The 21,398-nt window shown below is 35.9% G+C and overlaps 1 protein-coding gene and 1 long non-coding RNA gene across 5 annotated transcripts in view; one reads left to right on the forward strand and one right to left on the reverse strand.

The window, feature by feature from the left end:
• On the forward strand, positions 1-9,419 carry LOC135362363 (uncharacterized). The gene is made up of 2 exons (XR_010406957.1): positions 1-134; positions 1,646-9,419. It is a non-coding gene; the product is annotated as an uncharacterized LOC135362363 (long non-coding RNA).
• Positions 8,307-21,398, reverse strand: part of PCF11 (PCF11 cleavage and polyadenylation factor subunit) — a 22,654-nt gene continuing 9,562 nt past the window's right edge. Inside the window, exons 6-16 of one of the 4 annotated variants that reach the window (XM_064576822.1) lie at positions 21,163-21,343; positions 20,570-21,053; positions 18,461-20,025; positions 17,679-17,778; positions 13,836-13,955; positions 13,229-13,331; positions 11,272-11,455; positions 10,626-10,781; positions 10,280-10,372; positions 9,723-9,758; positions 8,307-8,834 (exon numbers count right to left, since the gene is read on the reverse strand). In XM_064576822.1, the coding sequence (XP_064432892.1) occupies positions 8,619-8,834; positions 9,723-9,758; positions 10,280-10,372; positions 10,626-10,781; positions 11,272-11,455; positions 13,229-13,331; positions 13,836-13,955; positions 17,679-17,778; positions 18,461-20,025; positions 20,570-21,053; positions 21,163-21,343 (3,238 nt within the window). In that variant the 3' untranslated portion in view covers positions 8,307-8,618. Of the gene's footprint in view, positions 8,835-9,722; positions 9,759-10,279; positions 10,373-10,625; positions 10,782-11,271; positions 11,456-13,228; positions 13,335-13,835; positions 13,956-17,678; positions 17,779-18,460; positions 20,026-20,569; positions 21,054-21,162; positions 21,344-21,398 lie in introns of all 4 variants that reach the window. The other 3 variants (XM_064576823.1, XM_045894525.3, XM_045894524.3) reach the window with 3 other exon arrangements.

Genomic DNA, 21,398 nt, shown 5'->3' on the forward strand with positions numbered 1-21,398 from the left:
TAAGAACCCGTGTTCGTGAAGTTCGGCACGGTCTCACATCCAGCCTATCTAGGCCCTGTCTCTCTAATGGCCTACCATCCATCGCGCTTTCCATGCCTCAGCGACGCAGGTGGAGACTCCAGAACTGCAGTTGCGTAGGTGACCTGTGTGGCGCGGGCCGGGTGGGGCCTTTTTTCGTCCTTGGAAAACCTAGTATAATTTTTCAGTGCTAGTTGGAACATTGAAAAAAATATGTGCGTAAGCTAGCATTTCACAGGTATGGAGAAAGACCCAGAGGAGAAGTTAGCAGCTGCAGCCTCTTTCATTACTGAATGCTTGTTAGTGCCAGGCTCTTGGGTAATTGCTTGGTGCTTAATTCTCAGAATAATTTTGTAAGGTAGGTGTTGTCCCTGATTTGTAGGTGAGGCGATTTAAGGTATCAGTAATTCGCTGAGGACAAACAGGTAAGTTGTGGAGCCAGTGTAAACACAGGTCAGTAGTCAAAAGACTGCCCCAGGATTCCTGACTCCCAATTCCAAGGTTCCTTTTGATGTAAAATGTTGACTTTCAACAGTTTGGCCCACATCTTTTTCTCTAACCTTATTGCTTAATGTGTATTCTTCCATTCACTCTTTATTGAAAATACAGGGGAATGGGAGGGGGCATCTGGCTGGCTCAGTTGGTAGAGCTTGCGACTCGATCTCAGGGTGGTGAGTTCCAGCCCCACGTTGGGCGTGAAGCCTACTTAAAAAAGAAAAAGGAAATACATGGGTTTAGCAGTGGAGAATAGAGAAATTAGAATTCTCTGCCCTCCAAGGGTATCATCCACCTTAATTCCCCTTTCACCCTTTTTTGTTTTTCCCATCCTATTTCTTTGCCACAGGTTTTGTTCTTAAAACACACTTGGGAAATTTCCTTCACCCTATCTTACCTCTCTTGAAATACAGTAAATTGACTTTAACTTCCATAGCCTCTTGTAATATTGGTAATATTAATAATTGCCATTTGCTGAATTCCTGTGAGTCTGACACTGTACTAAGTACTTTATATTAGTTTTGTTATTTAATCCTTAACATAACCTACCAGAACAGTATTACTCTTCCTTTTTACAGATAGAGACAAAAAGCACCAAAGTTAATTGCCTGAAGATTCGCAGCTAGTATTAAGTACCTGAATTAGGTGTCCAGCCTAGATCTTTGATTTTGCTGGACATACTTCTCAAAGTCTCTGAATTTTCACAGCCTTTATTAGACCACTATCGCATTATATTAACATTACCTATTTAACAGTTGATCCTCACCCCGACTCCCCAAGGACTCTGAGTTTCTGGAAGGTAGGGACTATATCATCATTCATCTTGGTTTTCCTGACATTCAGAATACTTAGTTCAAGGGGAGGGCTTAGTAGCTGTGGTGTGGGTTAGCAGGTGGCTTGATGATCAGCTACTTGTCTGGTGGATGAACTGATAGAATGAAAATCATCTTTTTTACAGTCGGGAGGGAATTTGGGATTAGTCATCCCAGTCCCCTTATCTTTAGAAATAGGGCAACTAAGGTGTTTTGTCTTACCAGAAGTCTATTGAGTTATTAATAGGGGCCAGTTTCTAAGCTAAATGATTTGCAAATAGTTTCAAACTTAATCTGTATTATTATTTCTGTTTTTACAGATGAAGAAACTGCTCACATGTGGCCAAGATCACTTAAGTAGGAGGTGGGGAATTGAACCCACTCTGACTGACTCCAAATTAATACAGAGTTTGTAGCCACTTACATAATAATGGTAAAGGCTTCGTTTATTGTGATGTTGTATGGATAAATTTACTGAGGGTCAGCACATCCTTAAAGGATGCACAAATGGCAGGAAGGATCAGAAAAGAAAACTGAAATAGCAGAGAAGCAGAAAAAATAAAATCTCCCAAAATAAACTTAAAGGAATTAATAAAAACAGATACTAATGAAATAGAAAATAAAATTAATAATAGCTTCTGTTTGAAAAGAACAATAAAAAGGGCACCTGGGTGGCTCAGTCATTAAGCGTCTGCCTTCAGCTCAGGTCATGATCCCAGGGTCCTGGGATCGAGTCCCACATCGGGCTCCCTGCTCCGCTGGAAGCCTGCTTCTCCCTCTCCCTCTCCCACTCCCCCTGCCTGTGTTCCTGCTCTCGCTGTCTTTTCTCTGTCAAATAAATAAAATCTTTAAAAATAAATAAATAAATAAATAAATAAATAGACACTTAGCAAATCTAAAAAGAAAAGAAAGCAATATTTGGAAACGGAACATTACAGATACGAGGGACTTCCATAATTAGAAGTGAACCTAGAAGAGCCTTATACTAATAATCTTGAAAATTGACTTGAACAATTTTCCAGGAAAATAGAGATTTCAAAAAATTGGCTCAAGAGTTAGAAAACCTGAATAAACTGATAATCATAAAAGAATGCCCTATATATATATCCCTGACAGAAGTCACCAGGAACAAAGCATAGAGAAGATTGGAGTATGTCCCAACTATGAACGCATAACCATAGCAGAATCGAAAAAGACAATAAAATAAAACCTAGCTCAGTCTCACTTATGAATAGTCATGCAAAAAACCTAAGGAAACAAGCCAACAGTGCATTTAGAGAATGATGTCATAACCAAGTTGGGTTAATCCTACCAGTACAAAGATGGTCAACATTAGACAAGTAATGAAAATTTTCTACATTAGTAGATAAAGGAGAAAAACTATATGGCCGTAAGTGGTAATGAAAACACTTGAAAAATTAGCATCTATTACTGATTTTTAAAAAAATACAATTTATATTAAGCAAGTAACAAAAGGAGGCTTGCTTAACTGGATGAAGGGTATCAACCAGAAATAGCACACTTAATGTCATGAGCCAGGTTATATCTCCTGTCATTCATACAATTCAACATTCTTCTGAGACTTTTGGATCCAGTATAATAGTAATAAGCGAGAGAGAAGTAAGGTATGAAATTGAAAAGGAAGAAATTAAGAAAAATTAAGATAAATGGTATCGTTTACCTGGAAAATCTGTAAGACAGGAAGATGGTAAGCTCTCAGCAACATACAGAAGATTTTTTATAAACTAGATACAATCGACTTAAATGTAAAGAACGCACGTTAGCAACAGTGGTGAAACATTCTAGAAATCTACCAAGAAATAAGCAAAACCTACCTTAAAAAACCATAAAATTTCATTTATGGATGTTATAGAAAATCAGAATAAATGGAAAAATCTGCTGTGTCCCTAGATAAGTAGGCTCAGTGTTGTAAAGATAAGATTCTCCTCAGATTATAAATTTGTTGCATTTCAAGTAAAAATTCTAACAATTTCTAGTGGAAATCAACAAGATGATTTTTTTATCTGGAAGAATGTAGGTGCAAGATTAACCAAAACATTTTTTTAAAAAGAAGAATGAGGGGCGCCTGGGTGGCTCAGTCGGTTAGGTGTCTGCCTTCAGCTCAGGTCATGATCCCAGGGTCCTGGGATCGAGTCCCGCGTCGGGCTCCCTGCTGAGTGGGGAGCCTCCTTCTCCCTCTGCCCCTTCCCCCTGCTTATGCTCTCGCTCTCTCTCAAATGAATAAATAAATCTTTAAAAAATATATAAAAAGAAGAATGAGAACTCCCCCAAATACCCATCAGAACTACAAAGCTAGGGTATTTGTAACAGGGAGGTACTGGAATGGGACCAAATAGTGGAACAAACTAAAATTCAGAAATAACCCCATGAGTACATTTATTATAGAGGTGGCATTTCAAATAGAAAAATAAAAGCTCTTTCATATGCGAAAATTTCAGAATTAAAGATATTAAAGTTCTAGAAGAAAATAGAGAAATTTGTTTTACATATCTAAGGCAGGCCTTCCTAAGCAATGCAAACTCCAAAGATCACAGAGAAAAAATTTATAAACATTTAAAAGGCTACAAGATGCATTAGCATGAAGTTGAGACCAGAGGTAGACAATATTTATTATCAAGTCTGAGAGTAACTCTAGAAGAACTAATGAGCAAAAAGTGTGATTAAAAATACCAAAACAAGTACACCCGAGACTAATGAATGTTGTATGTCAACTATACTTCAATTTGAAAAAAAAAATTTACTCAAAACTCATTGAGAAAGAATGCTCTTAGCACGTTACTATGATAAAAACTAAAAGATGGATAATGAGTGTTGGAAGAGGTCTGAAGCCTCTGCTGGTGAGATTTTAAATTGGTGTGACCCATGAAGGACAATTTGGCAATATCTGTCAAAACTCTAAACATACATTACCCTGAGTCGGGAACTATCCAGTTGTAAAATCTTCAAAATAACGTTCCGTTCTGTTGCAGTAGGATAGTCATTGCAACGTGTTATAGTTGTAAATAATGAGACACTTGGATATCCGTCAGTGAAAGAATGGCTAAATTATGCTACATTTCTATGAAATACAGTTTAGAAATGAAATCTACATCATTAACATGAAAAAAGGGGCAAAATGTATGTAATCTTAGTATTTTAAAATTTCTTTTTAAAATTTTTTTTTACATTTTTTTAAGATTTTATTTATTTGACAGCGAGAGAAGGAACACAAGCAGGGGGAGTGGGAGAGGGAGAAGCAGGCTCCCTGCCGAGCAGGGAACCCGATGCAGGGCTCGATCCCAGGACCCTGGGATCATGACCTGAACCGAAAGCAGACGCTTAACGACTGAGCCACCCAGGCACCCCTTCTTTGTAAAAATTTTTTTCCAAGAATCTATAGATGATTAACTCAGTACTTTATAAAACAAGAAAGATGTGAAAGGAGACTTTTTCTGTATTGATTTTTTAAGTTTTACAAAAATTCTTCCTAAATAAAAATACAGAAGCACAGAAAAACGTTATATAAAGCAAGACAAAGTACTTTTAAGGAGTACATGGGCCAGGGAAGATTAAGAAGTTAAGAAAAACACTGGTTTTGGCAAGGAGTCATTAGTAACACTCAGGAGTCAAGATGTAAAAACCCAGAATGCACGGGATTTCAAGGTAAGTGAGGGACTGATTAAAGGAAATGTCTCAAGTGAAGCATTCGAGAACACAATGAAGTGGGCATCTCAGCATTCCAGAGAAGTGGAGCTCTTAGGAAATTTATGGTTCCACCTCTGTTTTTTCAAAGAGGGGTCTGCCTAATTTCCCATAAACCAGCTCTTTGCGTTTAGTTCCAGAGGAGGGAGCAGGGCCAACCCCAGACCAAAAATTCAATTAAATGCGTTTTGGTAACCAACTTCCTTCTGCCTAAATACTCTCTTCTCTTGCTTCCCAGGCATTCTTGCTCTCCCTTTGATGCCCACCTCCAAACTTTCACCCTGTAGGTGAACTTTTTTGCTCTTAACTTGCTTTTTCCCACCTGCACAGCAAAGTGACCCCATATAGGATTAGGAGAAAACCCTACTTCTGCAGAAGTTCATGCCCTTTTTGATAATAGCCTGACTTTCACATTTTTACCTCCAGATTACCTCCTCTTTAGTCTGCTAAAACTTTCCACTTCCCTGCAGTTAGATGCTGTGTATTTTTCTGAATATTTCATATAAACCTCTTGTAGCATTTAGTAATTGCTAAATAGGTTGTAAATAAAGTCTGCTGGGAAAACAAAACTAGAATCGTCTATTTTAGGTTGGTTGTTGCTTGAAAATCTTTGAATTTTTATCGTATGAGGTTTTTTTTTTTTTGCTAAAGCTTATTTTATTTTTAGCTAAATAACAGATTACTTTGTAGTATTTTCCAGAACAGTAAAGTTAAAACTAAGTTTTAACCAATTATGTTAAAATCAGAACATTGTAGAGTATAAACAATGAAATTTGCAGGTTTTAGGAAATAAAATGCTTTTATCTGTTCTCACAAACTTCAACTGTTACTTCAAAAAACAGTATTCCATCTTACATAAGGCTTCCTTTGGTTTTCCTTGCTACACTTGCCGTTGTAGATTACTCATTCTAGTTCCCAGTAGTAAGTGTTGACTATTACTTTTCCATCTTTTGGGGCTACAGTTCAGTGTTGCTTTCTAGATCAGTTATCAGATCTAGCTGTTCATTAAAATCAACTATGGGGTTTTTTTAAATTCAGATATAATTGACATTATTTTCATGTATAACTATGGAGCTTTCTAAATGGTAGAGGGATCTGAATGAGAATCTACTAAATGAGACCCTCCAGAGATAAACAATCTGTTCTTAATATTCACTGATTGTAATGCGGTTAAATTTGGGGGCCACACATCTAAATCACTACCCAATATCCAACCTCCTACCTCAACGAAAAACTAGGAACTGGATTTTCAATTCCAACTGAATACCTATGATCATCTCAGAGGAAGTATTGCCCCTCTGCCACTCCAGAGCTAATTACTTTCGTGCTATTGATAATCTCTTTTCAACTCTGAGACTGGTCTATCATCTGTCTTCAAGTCTCTCCCATTAACTCCTTTTAACATATATGTTAACATCTTTTTGTCTCATTCTGACTAAATTTCCAGTTAAATTTCATAAAGAGTAGCTCTTACAATTTTGTCACCTCTCACCCAACACAACCCATTGCAACTGGTGTTAACACCCATACTCACCTGTTCTTCAATCAGTTGTTAGAGGATATTTCTATATCGTTCCATATTTTCTTGACTTTGTTTACTGCCCATTCTTCGAAATTTTTTTTACCATTACGGTTTGTTTTCTTTTTTTCCTCAATGGTGCTTTCTTACCCTTCTACTTAAGTCTATATGTTTGCTCCTCAAGGACTTGACCCTTGATATGGATACTCTTGATACACTGGTAGGTTTGAATGTCGCCTTTCTTTTGTCATATACTTTTAAGCATTTGATAAAAGTTATGATCCCCCCAAAAGAAGACAAAAGAAAATTTTGCCTATGTTTTTGGATTAGACCCCAGCATTTCTTCCATGACAGTGTTCGTTTATATTCGTAAATTCAGCTAGCACACAATGTTTTCACCTCTCAAATCCAGTGGACACCTACCAGTTTTTCTTACTGAACCCCTTTATAACATTTGACAATCTCATAAATTTCTATTCACTTGATTCTTAAAAAAGATGCAGATAGGATTTGTTTAAAATTTCTGGTGGCTCCCATGCTCACCAGTGTAATACAAACTTTTAAGCATGACCAAAAAGACTCTTCATAATCTATTCAAAGTTGTTGGATTTTAACCATATAAAAAATTTTTTGAAAACACATGTGTTTTCAAGCCTTTATGTTTGCTGTCCATTCTCCATAGATACCCTTCCCACCAGTGTGGACTCCTAGTTATCCTCCAAGACCCAATACCCCAAATACCACCACCTCCATAAAGTCCTCCTTAAGCCACTTCCAGGTAGTTTGATGTACCTACTTAAGGTATTCTTTTTAATTGTAGAGGTAGTACAGAATAAAATGAAGCAAAACCAGGTCTACATTCTTATTCTACATTCTTATTGAGTGATTCAATCTGTACGTTGGGGATACCATCTACTATGTAGGATTATCTGTAAATACTAAAGATACATATAAAAAATTTGCCAGTGCCTACCCCACAGTAAATGCTCAACAAACAAAATTGTTTTATATGCCCATCTCCTCCAGTAGATGGCAGAAAAGATTAATCTTCATCTCAGAGTTCCTGGCTTATAGCAGGTGCCATGTTCATGTTTTAAAGAACGGTAATGAACAAAGACATAAGAAAAAGAAGTCACATTCTAAAGTCATCCAAGAAATAAAGAGATACAAACTGGAAGTTTCTTCATCATTCTATTTATTACATGTATGAATATTAACATCTCATGGTATCCATCTAATTCAGTCAAAACCAACAAAGGAAAAAGGTTAACCATGTTTCAAATGAACATTCTTACAGATTCCCCTGTAACTTAAAATAGAAATATGTTCATCTGCATTAAATCATTTGACATATTTGAAAAATGTCATTTAAAAAAAAAATCACCTTTAGTACTTAAATATATTTATTAATCGTTTGATGGCATCAGTGTCCAAGTTCAATAAAAGTTGCTTCATTAGATACTTTTCAAAAATGGACATCTGGATGGTTCTCTATAGCTAGAGAGATATATATGCAAAGTCCTATTTCGTTTTTAAAATTTTTTCAAATCTGGCTTTTCTATTTGAGAAAAGTCCTGCAGTGCTCTCTCACACCCCTCTTTTGAAGGATAAAACTAACCAGAATTTGCTTCTTTAATCATGGGAAGCTACTAGAAAAAAAAATCTTACGTTGAGGTTGCTGTTTAATTCCATTTTCACCCAATAAAAAGTACAGAAACACTGTCTTTATTTGATGGTGTGCATAAATATTACACTCCATGGATAGCAAAAATATTTTTTATTTATAATTTACAGTTTCACAAGTGAAAATCGTACATTTTTACACATACAATTTCATTTTGTTAAATTTGCACACATCTACAGAACTTTCACACAACAAGCACCTGAAACTGTGCAGGCAGTAGGAAATGCAAATACTAAAATGTATTTATTAACCAAATGATAGCTGAAGGCCCTGCCTCAGCTAGACAATTTATATAGATATATGTCTATATATACATAAAAAATTCTTCACCTTCTATATCCAACAGCAGCTTTTTTTTAAAAAGAAAAACATACCTTTCTCATTTTATTTAAACTGACTCGACTGTATCATTTTCTGTTTTAATTTCAGTGGGTGTTGCTATGCTTTCCTCTGTACAAGCTGGTGGGGTATCAATTCGTTCTTCCTTAACTTTGGGACTTTCACAGGGTTCCTGTAATTCGTTTTTGACAATGTTCAACATAATGTTCAAAGGGTTTTCAACTGGTGTCTTGCTGGGAGATGGTGTACAATCAAATGAAGATGTCTACAAAATGAAAAGCTCTGTAAGTTCTGATTAAAGTTCAAAAGTATCACATTAAATGACATTTAGTTTAAGACCCCTTGTATGGGCAAAAAAACATACATATACCGAATGCAACTGAAATACCTGCTTCCCCATAAAAAGCCATGAAAGCAGCCAAATAAAAGGTATACTGAGCATTTAATACGTATTCAGCAATGATCTAAGCCAAGAAAAGCAGTAACCAATTTAAGGCCAAAAGAAGTTGATTAGACATACCTCTATTGTTAACCCCAGAGATGGTAACCACTACACATACTCTGGAATTTTTATGACTATCCTAATTTCAAATACTCTCACCTCACAGACCATCAAAACGTCCTAGAAAGTCTACTCTTTCAATGACCTAAATAAATCTTCCAAACTGCCTCCTGAACCAGTGTGTTGTTTGGTTTAAAAAAAAATGGTTACTCTCAAATATGAAAATGTGAACTTCTAAGGTCAATAGACATGTCTTTCAGATTTCACTTGTGATCATTTAAAAATTATTCCTATGTTATATGGCTTAAAAAAAAAAAAAAAAAAAGGCAGTAAGTGCTACCCATAACTCTAGAAACCTGTTCCCATCATGATCCCGATCTTCAGTTTCTCTCACATTTCTCTAGGCCTACTGCTCTAGTTAAAGACATCAAGACTCAAGTGAATAGAATGCAAGGAATACAGAAATTTCAAAATTTAAATCAGATCCTATCAATGTAGCACCAATATTTGGTGAACAACCTAAATGATACATCAAAACACAAAACAGCTGAATACATCAGTAAGGTTAAAATAACAATATTGCTCTGATGCAAAAAAATAACAAAATTTATTCATGTAAATAAGAACAAAGAGTAACCAAAAAGAACTTACATTCTGATAATCTTCATAACATGATGGATGATAAATCTGAAGCAATAAGAAAAAAAAGCAGGTATTCACATGTATATTCATTTCTAACAGACTATTCTGATATGATTTTCTTTTTAAATTTACACCAGAAAATAGCTATCTTTGAAAAGGTAACAAAAACCAATTTGTCACAAATGTGGATTAAAAAAATTTCATCCCAATTTCTCCTTAAACTTGGTTTATACATTTAAGTAGGTAACATGGTATACTCTGAAGACAGTAACAGTTTTTTATAATGAAATATAAATTCAAAATCAAAATAGTGTGGTTAGGCAGAAAGAAGACTAACTAGATTTAGAAGACCCAGTCTGGGTTTATCATTAAGTAGTTATGCAACCTCTTATATAAAATAAGTATAGAACCAGTTGATGGCTAAGATACCTTCCAACTCAAACACTATCAAGTCCAACACCTTTCTTATAAAAATCAAAAAAACAAAAATATTTTTATTTCAAAGTGGCAAGTTACCCCTACAAAAAAATATAATCTTAACACTTTTATAAAGAACTGAAAATTACCTTTCCATCTACTCTAATAGCATTTTTTAAATGCCATTCCTCCTCTTCTTCATCCCAATATTGTTCAAACTGTTCTTGACAGATTTCACAACTCTAAAATAGAATCATATAAAATGAAATTTATAGAACACATTCAATCACATGAGGTAAATATATATAAACAATTAAGGTAGAAGAAGGAATTTAAGAGTTATCTGAAAGTTCAACATATAGTACAGATACAAAATAAGTTTTAAGGATTTTGCATTCTTCCATGCAAAAATAGTTAACATTTCACTGTTTTTGGTAACTGATAAGGAAGTCAGGGACATTACGAGAGGTAGAAAATTTAATATTCTTCTCTTACCTCAACTGCTCCAGCTGGTCCAGCAGGTACACTTTGGAACTCCTTTTCTTTAGCAGCCTCCTGAGTCTTGAGCACGACTTCTTCGTGCACCTTTTCAAAAAACTGGCTCTTTGCACGTTCTTCTAAATCAGCTATTTCCTCAAATTCTATCCAGTCCTTAAAAGGAGTTGATTTAAAAAGAATATTTTCATTTGTTTCTAAACTTTTACTGCTTATCTTTAATATAATGCCACTGAAAGATAAGGGTACAGTTGTCTACAAAATACTTTAATACTGGTTTTTTTTAATTATACCTTCTCTATGAACCCCATAACTAATAGACTACATAAAGCAACTACTGAAAAATTAAGATCTTAATGTTCATTGTCCATTACCTCTAGAATTACAACTACTGATCTAAACAAGATAAACTTCACATACAATTTTTTTACCAAAAAAAAGTCACAGAAAAATTGGAATTCTAGAGTTAGAAGAAACATATTATATACTCTTCAAATTTATTTAAAAATACCTTTTATATTCTAGGGGTCAAATTCTATTCAGAAAATTCATGAAATAGCTCCCAGCAATTTTTTAAACTAATACACTTATAGAACTATATGATTTAAAGGTTAAAAGATGGTTTGGAGGTATACTGATTACTTACCGTTAAACTGTAGTACCAACGTCTATGAGTGACTTTTCTGCTAACATCTTTTTCAGTTCTATTTTGCCGATAATGCCAGTCCAAGTGATCTGCATATACATCTGTCTGTGATGTTGTAAACCTCATTCCACAGGAGTAACACTGAATACCAGTGTACAGTCGATTTATAACACTATCATAACGTCTATTTTGAAAAACACAGAAATCATCTTTAGTTTTGATAACATGGCTAAATGGCCTTTAAAAAAAAAGACAGTTACAAATATTTCAGTTTTCCATATTTTAATAATGGTGAAGCCATTATTATGTGATGAAATAATGTTTCAACCAAAAGCCGGCTGAAAGAATACCCCAAAGATCAGTATTATTCTCTAATAGTGTGTCATTAACCCTCTTTAAAATAACTGGTGAATTTTAGAACATGGGAGTCTATCCTCTTATTGATAGGCCTGGTGCAGTTATTTCCTTTCTAGCTAAAAATGGGAATGATCACCTGCTAACTGCCCCACCCCTCATCTAAAGAAAGGTCAAAGTCGGGCGCCTGGGTGGCTCAGTTGGTTAAGCGACTGCCTTCGGCTCAGGTCATGATCCTGGAGTCCCGGGATCGAGTCCCGCATCAGGCTCCCTGCTCGGCAGGGAGTCTGCCTCTCTCTCTGACCCTCCCCCCTCTCATGCTCTCTCCCTCATTTTCTCTCCCAAATAAATAAATAAAATCTTTAAAAAAAAAAAAAAAAAAGAAAGAAAGGTCAAAGTAGTACACAAGAAATAATGATAGTACAGATTACTAAAAAGAAAAATTAAACTAATGGCAAACTGAGGTCTGCATCAATCCTTAAAATTCTGGGCTCCCTATTTGGAAAGAAATAGGTATACAGACCAACTAACTGAACAAAGACAGCAGTTATTAACTGTTAATACTGAATTATGATTTAATAAAAAATGGTTTTATAACTGTATGAGGAAGAGTTGGTAGGACAATAAAAGAGCTAGCTCAATCTTCATTTTCAAGAAGTCAAGATTGTCTAAATGTGATAAATCAAGAAATGTGACAAATCAGAAAAATATGAATCTTTTAAGAAATAGAGAAGTAAATATAAGGAACCATAACTAAAGAGTTAAAAATGGTTAAAAAATGATTCTGGGTGACGACTAGTACCAGAAGAAAAGGATGCCATCTTTTATTATAAGCCTTTATTGTAAGCCTTTCATTATAAAACTTTAATTATGTGAATTACTTTGAAAAAAAGTTTATTTTAAAAGGTATAACCCACTAGGTGCCTGTATTTTTATAAAGTACCCATGAGGATATAATGAGTCCATAAAGCACCTTTAAGTATTTTTATATGAGCGATACAGGCAATAGAATATTGGGAAAAAATATGCACCAAATGTTAAATGAGTGGTTGTAAGTGAGAAATGTAGGTTGTAGGTTAATTTTATTTTCTTGACCCTGAGATCAAGAGTTGCATGCTCTACGGACTGAGCTAGCCAGGCACCTCAGAATTTTCTAATGTTCTACAATGAACGTGTATTACTTATGAAATGAAAATAGATTTTTTAAAAATTTAAATACTAGACTCTAAAAATCTTTTTCATATCTTCAAAAGCACAAGAATATCAAATAAAGAAAATGTAATGATTAAAGAGAAATGAAGATATAAAAGGAAGACATGATTATCAATAGCTAATATTTTAACTCCCCATATTTACTGTACCAAACACAGATAGTAAAAAATAGTAATTTAGAGAAGACCTTTTGGCCTAAATACTTGTGCAGCAGACATATTTTAAAAGAGAATTTAAAAACTTAAAACTGGTTTAAAAAAAAGAAAATGTGCTTCCTAAATTTTATAAACAGTAAGAGGGGTAAAATGAATAGCACTAATAATAATATCCACTGTTTAATTAAAGTCACTGTCCTTTTTATCTTGGAAAATAAGAAAATCAGATTACATACTGTTTCAATTCTTCAATTGTAAAATTGGTAAGATCTGGAACATCTTGATCTTCATTTTGATCTTCCTCCTCTTCAGGGGGAGGCTGAGCAGCAACTTCATTTACTTCTTCAATTGAAAAAAAAAAAATTTTCTCAATACCATTCTCTAAGCATTCTTATTATAGGGGAACACTATTGTGTATTGTAAGCATAGAGAATCCCATCTTGTCTATTCGTTGTATTTACTGGCCAAGGAAATGAATACAATTCTTTATTTTGATAAGCAATACTAGGTATGATTTCTTAAAAGTCAATTTTCATGAAATTTTATTTCACCAATATTCAAATTATTTTAAAAAGCTAAATTAATAAAGAATACCTAGTGAAGAATCTGCACATGACATTTGTAGGAATGTTAACTGAAACAATGTGCACTATAAAGGTATTAGTGCCATCTTAGAAAATTTTTGAAGAATTTCATTATAAACCAATTTTATTTGATTTTCAGAAAAAAAATAAAAAATCCAATTATTGTAAGAACTTTTATCATAACTTGTATCATATTATACATACATCTTTATAACAGTGAAATTTTGTATAGATGAACATCGTATAGAACCATACTTACGTGTTGTAGCTGAATCAGGCTGAGACAATTTGAGAATTCCTGTTTTTAGCAGTTTTGAAAATAATTCATTTACATCCACCTGACTGAGATGATTATCAGGATATGCCTTAGGAAGAGCTCCTTCAAAAAAATAACACTCTTAATTGAAAGAACTTAAAGATGCATATTATACTAAGCATTTTTTAAAGTTTTCTTCAAGATGCCTTATTAACAATTAATTTGACAAAATCTTGTTAAGGATGAGTGTGATTAGCTCAGAAGCTCCTAAAATGAAGTTTTCATTTAGGTTAGCAAGTCATCATCTCTTAAAAATATATTCTAGGATAAATACTAAAAGCTAACACTGAAAACACTGATACTTTATAAGTATTTATAAGTACTTTATATGTATTATCTTTAAAAAAAAAGTTATTACCTACTTTTGCCCAATTAAATCCATGCCAAAGAAAAGCAGAATACACAGAACAGAAAGCCTCATGCTCCCTTCTACTTAGTGCGGCACCACCTCTAGACCCAACTTCCACCTTTCTAATTTTCTATTTCTCATCTTCTAACCACACTGGGAAAGATAGTTTTGTACAGATGGATAGACTGCTATCTCTCAGCATAGATTTCCAGGAGGGAAAAAAAAACAACCCAAAGCCTAAGTGAAAGTATTCCTGTCCCCCATCCTCCTCCCATGACTACCCAGGGGAACGAAGATGAGCCATGTGGCTCAGAGTATACCTGCCCCTCCGACCTTTGCTGAAGTACTACAATTGCAAAGCAGCTCAGACTACTGCTGAACAGGTGTCAGGGTTATTAAAGCTTCAATAATTTGACTAAATGCGACAAGGATAACAGTCTTCTCTTTAAAGCTCATTGGTGAGGAATCAGTCTTACATATTTTGCTAAGCACTAATCTAATAATTACTATTCTTTAAATCAACTATAAACACAGTATTTTAATGTATCTGTATGTCACTATTATGCACCTCCCAATACGTCTAGAAAAAAGTTCTGAAGTACTATAAACTGCTCTTAAAGGGAGAAAATTCAGTTGGATCCACAATACACATAACCACCACATACTCTACACTTAGCACAGCCCCTTGTACAGAGGTAGGTTAATTAGTATCTGTTAAAATGAAATGTCTGAACATATGAATGAATAAATTAGCCTCAACAGTCAGTTACAACAGCATTTCACACACTAAACATTTGTATTTCATTAGAATTAGCTATTTATGTTTCAGAGTTGTAACTAGCTATCCACAAGTCTGCAGGCAGCCAAGTTTAGTGATCAAGGGCATGAACCACGGAACCAGACACCAGGGATTCTAACTAGAAATTCCACTTTCTAGTTGTGTGACATGACCAGGTTGCTTATTGTGCCACAGTTTTACAAAAGGGTAATAATAACTGTTCTTGCCTAAGGTTGTTATTAGGATTAAATAAATTAATATTTGTAAGGCAATGAGGTGTTTGGAATTAAATACAGTGTTTACTTTTTAAAAAAATGGTCAATAGTGGGCCCTTGGGTAGCTCAGTCGGTTAAGCATCTGCGTTTGGCTCAGGTCATGATCTCAGGGTCCTGGGATCAAGCCCCAGGTCGGGCTCCATGCTCAGTGGGGAGTGTGCTTATCCCTCTGCCCCCCTCCTCACTCGCTCTCTCTAATAAATAAATAAAATCTTAAAAAAAGTCAATAAATCCTGCTACACTATAAATACTTATCATCCCAGCACAATGCCTGGCATACAGCAAATGATCAATATGTTTAAATAAATAAATGAAATGGGGTGCCTGGTGACTCAGTCAGTTGGGCTTCCAACTTTTTCAGCTCGGGTTGGGATCTCAGGGTCGGGCTCAGCAGGGAGTCAGCTTGAGATTGATTCCCTCTGCCCCTCCCCCTGCTCTCTCTCTCAAATCTTTTTTTAAAAAATAAATGAATGAATGAATAAATGAACATATAAGTCTATTTACTACTAAGGAAGGGGTGTTTTTACTTTCATTTTAGAGAAGAAACTTTAAGAGAAGCTGAATATAGAACAATGAATACTTTTCACATCTTTAATAGTAAGAAGAACTTGAAGAAGGAAGGCATATCTAACATCTCAATACCTCCAACCTAGAAGAAAATCATGTGATTTCCTCTGTGACGTGTCTATGCCCTGTATGTATGCACATGCACCCCAAGGTTATAAACACAAAAAGAAAATTTGCAGCCTTTTTATCTCCTACAAAAAGGAAAAAAATTTGCAATTTTTGCACACTATCTCATGCCACCAACCCCAACACAACAAATCCTCTACTCAACAAGAAAAACTTGAGTTCTAAAGGAAAATATATTAATATAGCAGAAGTTACAAAGTACTTTTGCATATACTACCTTATTTTAATCTCTTAAAAAAAAATTCCCAGGCAAATACTGACTTTATTGTCTCCTGACTACAGAGGAAGCAGTTGAATCACAGAGAAGATATTTGCTTATATCCTGCCCACCTATAAAGTAGGAAAGTATAGGGGCGCCTGCGTGGCTCAGTCATTTAAGTGTCTGCCTTCGGCTCAGGTCATGATCCCAGGGTCCTGGGATCGAGCCCCGCATCGGGCTCCCTGCTTGGCAGGAAGCCTGCTTCTCCCTCTCCCACTCCCCCTGCTTGTGTTCCCTCTCTCGCTGTGTCTCTCCCTGTCAAATAAATAAATAAATAATCTTAAAAAAAAAAAAAAAGTAGTAAAGTATAGCTTCTAAGACCCTGGTCTGATTTTAGATCCCAATTCTTTACTTCCCTTTTCATTATAGGGACAACAAAAAACATTAAAAATATATATTAATTAATCCTGTCAATCCAGAAATTTTTTTCAAAAAACTTTCAAATTAATTGAATGAATTCTTGTGATGCCACAGTTTAAGAACTAAAGCATAAACTAGAGCTTGACTAGGACTTCCCTAGTTACTTCAGAAGTTTTGGAAAACTCCCTAAACAGTGCCATGCTAGAGCATGTTTCTGAAAATGTCTGTTTTAGTGATTCAGAAATAAAGCAAGTACCGCTACAATTTGGCTGGGCTAGTTCTCAGTACACTAAAACTTTGCAGTTGTTTTATAAATCACCATAATTTATATACTTCCCATTTTTCTTGTATTAAAACTAAAATTCACTTTTAAAGCTCTCATATCCAATATTGTTATTATATCCATAGCAATATTGTTATGCCTCACCCATAGTAACAAAAGAGCTTAGGGGACCTGGCTAGGGAGTCACAGCTTTTTCCTACTTTTTGTTTTGTTTTATTTTTAAGTAAGCTCTAGGCCCAATGTGGAGCTTGAACTCACGACCTCTGGATCAAGAGTCACATGCTCTACTGACTGAGCCAGCCAGACGCCCCATTTCTACTTTTTTTTTTTAACATATCATGTACGATTATTATTTGAGAGCCCATAAAGACATATGAATTAATCAACTTTAGGCAATATCCCCAGTATTCACTTAATGTTTACTGGATCATCACATACACACACACACAAAACCTCAAAATATCAAATAATTGAGATTTCTGAGATTTATCATTTATTTCATTTTACCTCAATACAAATGTCACCCTCCTATCCCACCCCCTAAACTTCTCCCTTCTCTCTTTTTTATGGTCTGCAAAATCCTGGCTAACCACCTCTAGTTGTAAACGGGATCAGTGTGAATATACATCAACAATGTAAACTCAGAAAGAGAACAAAAAATTCCAACCAGCTTAAATTTCTCTAAATTATATATGCCCTCTCAAAATTGTCATTTCATAAAATTGACAAAGTAGCTACTCAACAAAACAATATTTGTTCAGAAAAACACAAAGTTCAGAAAGTACATACCTGAAGGATTCTGAACAAATGCTCCAGGATTTTGTGGATGAACTGGCAAAAACTGTTGTCCTTGGCCAAATGCTACCGGCTGAGCAACACCAGTAAGAACCTTTAAGAGAAACCTTGGTTTTAAGAACATCCTTTCTATATTTTAACTGAAACTTTAACAATCTAAACATATAAAAACATTGAAGATATTGTAAGGCCTCATTTCTATAATAAAAATTTACAAGTTTAACTTGACTGGGTTGCTTCATTTCTAGACTTTCTACAAAAAAGGAAAAATAATACCTTCCCTTACCTGTTTCATAGCATTATAAGGAACTGAGAATGAATGTGAAGCTTCTTAGGAAAGTTTAAGATACTATGCAAACATAAGGTAGCCAACAAGCTGTGTGACCTTACGCAAATCACTTTACTAGTGCTTTCCCTTGTGCTTTCCCTTATTTTACAAATAGAACTGATATCCAGAGATGTGACCTGTACACAATCATAACAGCTAGTTAATAGCAAAGCTGAGGCCAGAACTCCTGACTTCTTCCCACAGATATCAAAAGCCTGCTTTAATCAATCAATCTATAAATTCTTTTTTGATCATCCTGCTTGGACATCATACTTTGCGTTGCAAAGTAGATTGTAAAAAACAAACTACTGTACAGACATATAAATATTGTATTTGTTGTCAGAGTGAAGTAGGACTTCTGTATGTTGCTGCTATGTAAATATCCAGAAATATTAAAAACAGTTTATATCTGTATAACATCATTCTAGAGTAACTGCAGCAGACTTACCTGTTGAGATGCCTGAATATTTCCTACTGTTATTGGAGCAGGTAAATTGCCAAAGTTTCCAAATTGGGAACTCTGAAGATTCTTTTCATCAAAATAGTGTCCAGAAGCTCTGTTAAGGGGATTGGAGAAGCTCTGGTTTCCAGGGCCATGTGGTCCATTAAAATTTGGTCCTTGAGGTGAATCAAACATTTGTTCATGTCTTTGGAACTGTAGTCCTTGGGATGGGGCATTAAAAGCATTGCCAGGTGGATCATTATATGGACCAGTCTGATTGAAAGATACTGATTCAAGCCTCTGTGAAGGATGATTGTCAAATCGTGTGCTTTGAAGACCAAGAGGAATATCAAACCTTGATGCTTGCTGGTGTTGTGGACCATCAAATCTTTGAGGTACACCATCAAATCTTGGTTGAACCTGCTGTCCAGGTGGTCCATCAAATCTCTGTGGGCCTGGCTGACCAGTTCTTTCAAATCTAGGACCTGGCTGCCCATGCAATCCATCAAATCTTGGCAAGAGTGATGGCTGACCTGGCTGCCCATCAAACCTTAAAGCATGACAACCTTCAAATCTTGGACCACCTTGACCCAGAGGCCCTTCAATTCTCAGGCCACCTCCTGGCACAGAAGGACCCTCAAACCTCATTCCACCTCCTTGTTGGACTAATGGTCCTTCAAACCTTATCCCAACCCCTGGTTGACCATGTGGACCCTCAAACCTAAGGTTCCCACCAAGCTGATTATGTTGTCCTTCAAACCTCAAACCGGCTACTGACTGACCATGGGGGCCCTCAAACCTCATTCCAACTCCCTGCTGTAGCAAAGGGCCCTCAAATCTGATCCCACCTGCTGGCTGACCATGAGGTCCATCAAACCTAATTGCAGCCCCTGATGGACCATGACCCCCTTCAAATCTAAGTCCACCAACAGGCTGACCTCGGGGATTATCAAATCTAAGTCCACCCACAGGCTGACCATGAGGTCCCTCAAACCTTAGACCACCCACGGGTTGACCCCGATGTCCCTCAAACCTGAGACCACCCACAGGCTGGCCCCCCGGTCCTTCAAATCTCAAACCACCTGCAGATCCCTCAAACCTCAGACCAGGGGAACCTTCAAACCGAAAACCACCTCCTCCTGCTTGACCAATTGGCCCCTCAAACCGCAGAGGTGTCCCTACTGGTCCTGGAGGACCTTCAAATCTCAAAGGACACCCACCTCCTAACTGACCTTGTGGGCCTTCAAATCTCAAAGGGCCACCTCCCCCCATTTGTCCTGGTGACCCATCAAACCGAAGAGAACCTGGTGTAGGAGGTCCATCAATTCTAGGGCTTAATTTATTAGGTCCTTCAAAAATCATCTTGGTTGGGCCATCTCTTGTTACTGATGGCCTACTAGGTCCATCAAATAATGGTCTATCTTCAGCTAAAGCTGTAAGTCGCTGATTTGTATCAAGGCCGGCAAATCTTGATGCTGGACTATCTACAAATGGTTTATCTGAATCTTCATATCTAGGTCGCTTAAGTGGAAAACGATCATTGAATGGTGATCTCTGCTCTTCTCGTACACCTTTTAAAAAGGAAAAAAAGTTATTCTCCCTGAATCTGAATTTTTATCAAAATATCTTCTATCTTCTATTTTCATGTAAATGTTTAGCCAAAAATATCCAAAACTATCTCACTTCATTATTACAGGGGAAGGAAAAGACAGCATAATCAAGCAGCAGGTAAGAGGATGCCCGCTAGAGTCAGACACACCTGGGTTTAAAAAAAAAAAAATTCCCCATTCTGTCAACTAATTATTTGACTTTGCGAGCAAGTTATTTAACCTCTCTGGTCTTGATTCCTATCTATAAAATGGGATAATATATATTTAATTGGGTTGTTGTGAGGATTAAATCAGATTACATATATAAAGAACCTAAGAAAAGGACCTAACACATAGAGTGGCCTAGTAAATATTAGCTCCCTTCCCTTCCCTTTGAGGGGAAAAAATGAAACAAAACAAACAAAAGGTAGTCTGAACAGTCACAAAAATCCATCCCCACTTAGCTTGTTCATTTTCCCTTCACTGCTGTGATTCAATAGGGATAATCTGATTTAACTTTTTCTACCTTTAGCAGAGACTTGCTCGTCATGTCTTCTCCGGCCCTCATGGGGTGAAAGATTCTCAGCATAAGTACGACTCCCAGATATAGGAGAAAGACGTCTTGCTCTTTCACTAAATTGTTCTTTTCTGTCAAACTGTGCTCCACTATTCCTACTTGCATGTTTACTTTTGGATGGCTCACATTCTATTCCAGACAACAAGGCATCAGTCAAAGGGTAGTCAAAAATATCAGGATCTAAGAGATCAAGTCTTGGAAATGAATGCTGAACCTGTGTCCTTTTCAGTTTTGCTTTATGTTCATAGTAGGTTAATTCAGCATCAGATAAGAGAGGTTTCTTTTTTAATCCACCTTTATTTTCTTCTGTAGGACTATCCCGTACATTGCATCTATGTTTACCTTCTTGATACTGAAATAGCTGTCGAATTTGATGCACAACAACAAGGAACTCATCCTGTGTAATTTCACCAGATGCTAAACGTTCACTCGTCTGTGTAGGGGTGATAAAAGGAAATCAGATATTTTAAATATAAAAAGTACTTACAAAAAAAAGCTTAGACAAAAGAGAATAATGACTACATGTGATCATAGTTAACTACCTTTTGAAGTAATTCTCTTTTGCTTGCAAGAGTTAACTCTTTAGGAATCTGAAGGTTGGCATCTACACTTAATCGATGCTGCTGCTTTGGGGCTCGAGGTGACAAGATTCCTTTAGTGCTTGACCAGCTCTCCCTATGCCTTAGATGAGGAGATTTACTATGTTCATCACCCTGTTGTAAGCTGAAACCATAAAAGCAGTATGTTACTTCGTAAAAAATTTTTAAATTTCTCAGGA

Source organism: Mirounga angustirostris, unplaced genomic scaffold, assembly GCF_029215605.1.
Source record: "Mirounga angustirostris isolate CCGP_5_RB_7025 unplaced genomic scaffold, mMirAng1.0.hap1 SCAF_13, whole genome shotgun sequence".
In the NCBI taxonomy this organism is placed as follows: Eukaryota; Metazoa; Chordata; class Mammalia; order Carnivora; family Phocidae; genus Mirounga; species Mirounga angustirostris.